At 41.0% G+C, this 4,903-nt stretch overlaps 2 protein-coding genes across 2 annotated transcripts in view; one reads left to right on the forward strand and one right to left on the reverse strand.

Annotated features, from left to right (window-relative positions):
• Window positions 1-643, forward strand: part of LOC131877072 (lymphokine-activated killer T-cell-originated protein kinase-like) — a gene marked incomplete at its 5' end in the record, with an annotated part of 1,694 nt that extends 1,051 nt beyond the window's left edge. Inside the window, 1 exon segment of the mRNA XM_059222630.1 lies at window positions 21-643. Coding sequence (XP_059078613.1) covers window positions 21-533 — 513 coding nt within the window.
• A 3,448-nt stretch (window positions 644-4,091) lies between these two features.
• On the reverse strand, window positions 4,092-4,897 carry LOC131893077 (uncharacterized). The gene is made up of 3 exons (XM_059243010.1): window positions 4,768-4,897; window positions 4,479-4,676; window positions 4,092-4,403 (listed from the first exon to the last, which is right to left on the reverse strand). Exons 1-3 carry the CDS (start codon window positions 4,778-4,780, stop codon window positions 4,222-4,224), a joined length of 393 nt encoding a protein of 130 aa, XP_059098993.1. The 5' UTR covers window positions 4,781-4,897; the 3' UTR covers window positions 4,092-4,221.
• Window positions 4,898-4,903: the final 6 nt, after the last annotated feature.

Raw genomic sequence — 4,903 nt, forward strand, 5'->3', positions numbered from 1 at the left:
AACATTTACTCCACGGAGACCTCAAATCGGCCAATATTTTGATTCACGGCAACTTTGACCACGTCCAGCTTTGTGACTTTGGCGTCACATTGGAGTTGAACAAGCAGCTGAAGAAGAAGAACGACCACGAATATTACATCGGAACGGGTCCTTGGTCGGCTCCCGAAGCCATCGACGATGGTGAGGTCACTCACAAGACTGATATCTTTGCTCTCGGGTGCGTGATCTACGAGATGCTGGCCCTCGAATCGCCACACATCAACAAGCTCTCCACGGAAACCGAGTTCAGTAAATTGGCCGAGAGCACAGACGATATCTTTGGGGCGTTTGAATACGACGACTCTGAATTCGAGGCCGCTCTCGGCACAAGGCCTGAACTGCCTCGAGATTTGGAGAAATTGACGGCTCAAGGCTACGAGAAGGTCTTGAGCCTATTCTTTGCCTGCACGGAAGAGGATCCGGATCAACGCCCGGACGCCAAAACCATCCTCGAGGTCATGGACGATGAAGAGAAAGAGAATGGCGGAAAGTAGAACTCTTCATGTGATTATATACATGGCATGATTTGTAATAAGTTACTAATTAGCACTGCAGATAAGAAGAGAGGAAAGGGCTCCCGAAAATATATATTGAACACGGATGATCTTGGTATTACATGGTGCTTTTTGAGGACTTCCTTACCCCCACTGGTTATCAATACTCATTTGTTTGACTTCACTTTATATTCATAATAGATCTCATTAGAGTTCGCGGATCTGGCCAGCCCTTGAAAATAGGGTTGATCAGGAATCAGGGGCAAGCATTCATTCATGTTTGTTACATTTTTTTTTTTTTTGTGCAGAATGACATAAATCCCCTAAATAAAAACGATCAATAACGCGTTGAGCATTAGCAGGCTTGGAGTGACCAATAAGCCACATGAAATACGACAAAGCCTCCAGGAAATTTGTCTACTTCCGACAGTTCAGCCCTCACTTTGGTAGGAACTGGCAAGTCAAAGGCATCATGACAAACTCGCCCTCGTCAGTCTGGACAAGTCTTGAAGATCATCCAAAATAGCCACTTGTGAGGTGTATGAGATGATAACCCGAGATGTATGAAAATACTTTGGTCGAGATAGACGAAAACCATGGGAGCGAATAAAAGAGCAAAACAATAGTTCATTTTAAACATGGCTCTAGATTTTGCATTGGGTGATAGGGTCACTGCAATTTAACTTTGTACGCACTGGGAGGTAAAAAACGAAAAAGTAACAAGTTTCATTGGCTAGTTTATTCAAATTATCCACATACAACATGTGTATTTTTGGACTCGCTTGAACATTGATCGCATTTTAGCTCTCTTCGCTAAATAAAAAAAGAAAATATTGAGCCAAGCATTTACATGGACGTTGCATCGCTTTCCGCATCACTCGGTACAAAGATTTGAAGTGTGCATCCCCACCTAGACAGCTGCCTCCCAACCAATTTGGTGGCCAACGCGAGACAATCAGCCCTGAGGGGAAAAATACTTTTTTTCCCGATAGTATATTGCTATATTTTTAGATCCCCTGGGGCAGGATTATGGTTGGCATCTTGGGAACAAAAGCGCATTCGCAATTTACAAAAGATGGTGAGCGATGATACCCGGTTTTCGGATTACACTGCAGAAGGGAAGAATCGGCTGCAACCTCGATCAGAGAAATTAGTATCTCCAGACTATCGATTGAACAAGGCATTTGCTATTCAAGTTAGGCCTGAAAAACAAAATCAAGACCCCAGAACGAGTCTTTAAAATGCCAGCTTGCTTCACATCTAAGGATCTCGCTTTAATTTTACCATTCACTTCAGCTCACTGTATTTGAGCTTATCCCCAACATGTGTCCCTGAATAAAACCACAAGAACATCGAAACTTGACGTGAAGTAAAAAAAAAAGTCAAAAAAAAAGAAATCTTTGATATTTGTAACAACAAATGTAACTCTAGAATCGTAAGAAAAAGAGAGCAATGATGCGGTAAATGCCGACTTGCATTCAAGAACTTAGAATATATCAAAGGGAAAAAGCTGTCTGACGCAGGAGGAACTTGTTGAATTATCGGGTTTTCGTTCCCCTTATGTTGTTAGGGTATGAGGGGCCCCTGTTCACGAATAACCGCATAGTCAGGAGAGAGCCACGCCCTGATCCTAAAAGACAGACTCTTGATGTTTCACCAATCGGCTCTTTTGTCTGAGGTATGTTCCTCTGCAATGGCATTCGATTAATCGCTATTCCTTTGCTTATGGAACTCATTTCACTCATGTTGGAGAAACGAAAGGCTCGTTTTTCAATTGGCAATGGGATCGATTTCCAGGATGAATGAATCAATGAATGAATGCTTGACCGAGCTTGATTTAGTTCTTGTAGCAGACTTTGAATTGGATGATTTAGCCGTGTCTTATCGCTTCACTCTTGCGGCGAGCTAAAACAGGAGTGGCAAATCAACAAAATACAAAAATTGGCTAACAACTCTGATTTTTGATCAAGAGCATTTTTTTGTAGAGCATCCGCTTTCTAATTTGCGAATCCCAGTTCGATCCCTCACCAGCCAAGTCCAGGCTTCTTTGCGGTATTTAAAATACAGCATGAGTTGCTCATCTAACAACTCAAATGGGCGAACCTGCGTTCATTCCTGAGGCTGAGATAATAATTAATATTGGCTGTTTGATGACGAACAAAACAAAACAAAACAGACAAACAATACAATACATGTACATACTATTTGTAATTAATGTTTTTGTTAATGTTGAATGTATGCCACAATATGAGCTCGGTTGAAAACGACATCAATGATGATCCGTGCCTTAACAGATCTGAAGCGACTGGCAAAGTCCACCAACAAAGCTCCTTTATTCTCTTGTCCATTCTTTTAATAACATCGACGAGACATGGTTATTGAGCAGGATAATTGGTAGTTGCTCACGAGCCGCCACAGATCTACTCTCTGTGTGCAGTTTCAATTTGTCAGTACTTGGACAGAATGGACGATGTTTTATGTTTCAAATAGCTGGTTTGTAATCGCATTTGGAAGCCAAACATTGATTATTTGATTGCTAAGTCAAGATTAAATGTTTTGCCTGGAAGATTTGACATTTTTGTATTGTTATTTTCAATTATTCCAAAAAAATAGAAATTGATTTTGGAAATGATTTTGAAAATTCTGTAAATCAATCTGTGTTAGGGACAAGCAGAACTAGACGGCTGAAAATAGTTATTCTCACCCAGACACTGTAAGAGTCATGGTGTGATACCCATAAAAATGATAAAATGAAGTACTTTTGGCTCTCATAAAATAATAATTGTCGTCAATGGGGCTCCCCCGCATGGTTTCGTGAGTGCATATTTTGAGATGCGATTTGTACCCAGTTGCACCTACTGCGAGTATCGGAGAGTGTCGTGAACGCACATCTTGAAATGCGACTGAGTAAAATTTAGTACTGTCGCATTTCAAAATTTGCGTTCACGAAACCACGTGGGGGTGCCCCATTGTTCAACATCCAGCTTTCCACACATTTATTTCGACGGCAGCCATTGATTTCAAACTATATAATCAATTAATTCTAAGGACAAAAATGCGCCGATTTCAACTCAAATTTAATGCTTAGTCCTGATTTGCAAAATAGTATATGATAAAAGTGAAAAAGTGCAAATAAGGCGAAAAGGGCAAATGCAGTAAGAAAGTGGGCTTAAGTGACAACAATTATTTTTAAATGATTTGCCCTTCGCTACGTAGTTATCATCAAGGGATTCACATTTGATTATTATCATTATTATTATATGACATATTGTACTTTTCATCACTTGTCACTTTTCAAAGACTGGTAGTACAGTTGGGTGCAGTGACTTTAATTAAGATAGGCTTTCAGTCATGACTAATGAAAATGATTTCAATGTGTATGAGAGGCTAGGACAAAAAAATAGGCTCCCCCTTGTTAATAGAACACTTCAGGAGTATCGTTTAGCTTGTGCTTTGGAACATACTTTAATAGTACAAATGCACGAAATGGACGAAAGAGGAATCACACACACTGGTGGCTCGTTGCTCGTAAATTGGCCCAATCTCAGAAGTTGCTGGTGGTGATAAACAGCAATATATTTCAGACGTCTCAGCATGATGTAAATGTAATAAAGAGAACATACACATGAACGTCTGTCCTGTATCTTAGCTACAGAGATTCAGGGCCTTCCGTTAGGCGTATTTTTTGTCACAACTTTTGGAACACATGAAACAGGCCTTGTTCCCTACCAATAACGTGATCTTGAACGAGTCTTGCTCTCATGAGCCACTTGCCGTCCGTTTCCATTTGTCTCATCAACGGTTCCAGGCCATGCAGCGAGTCCACGCTCTCCAAATAGTACTTGGTCATCGCGTTAAAGAAATAGCCGCCTGCCAAATCAGACAATATCGACATTTGAGTCAAGATTCCATCCAAAAATAATGCTTAAAATTTCTTGCTCAAACCTGGTTTCAAAACGCGCACAACTTCTTCCAAAGAGTCGATAGGTAAATGGGCTTGAAAAAATCCGCCGGAGATCGTAACCACGTCGTAGGACTCATCCTCAATCCCAGGAATCTTACGCCCACTCCCCAAAGCGGCACATATTTTTTTGTTGTATAAATCCAACTTTTCTAAAACATCCAGCATGGGCTGGCTATAATCTAAAAAAGATACACGCGTCCAATCAAATGACACTTGATGCTCATTTCATCCGAACCCAAAGCGATTACAATCATTTAAATTAACTCTCACCCACAGCATCCATATGTTTAAATCCGATTCCAGCCAAGTGAGGCCCTAACCGACCGGTTCCAGCCGCCACGTCCAAAACCAAGGCTTCCGATCGTTGATTACTTGGAAAGTGTTCCCGAATTATGTCGCTGAGCCG

Source organism: Tigriopus californicus, chromosome 2 (genome assembly GCF_007210705.1).
Source record: "Tigriopus californicus strain San Diego chromosome 2, Tcal_SD_v2.1, whole genome shotgun sequence".
Taxonomy (NCBI): domain Eukaryota; kingdom Metazoa; phylum Arthropoda; class Copepoda; order Harpacticoida; family Harpacticidae; genus Tigriopus; species Tigriopus californicus.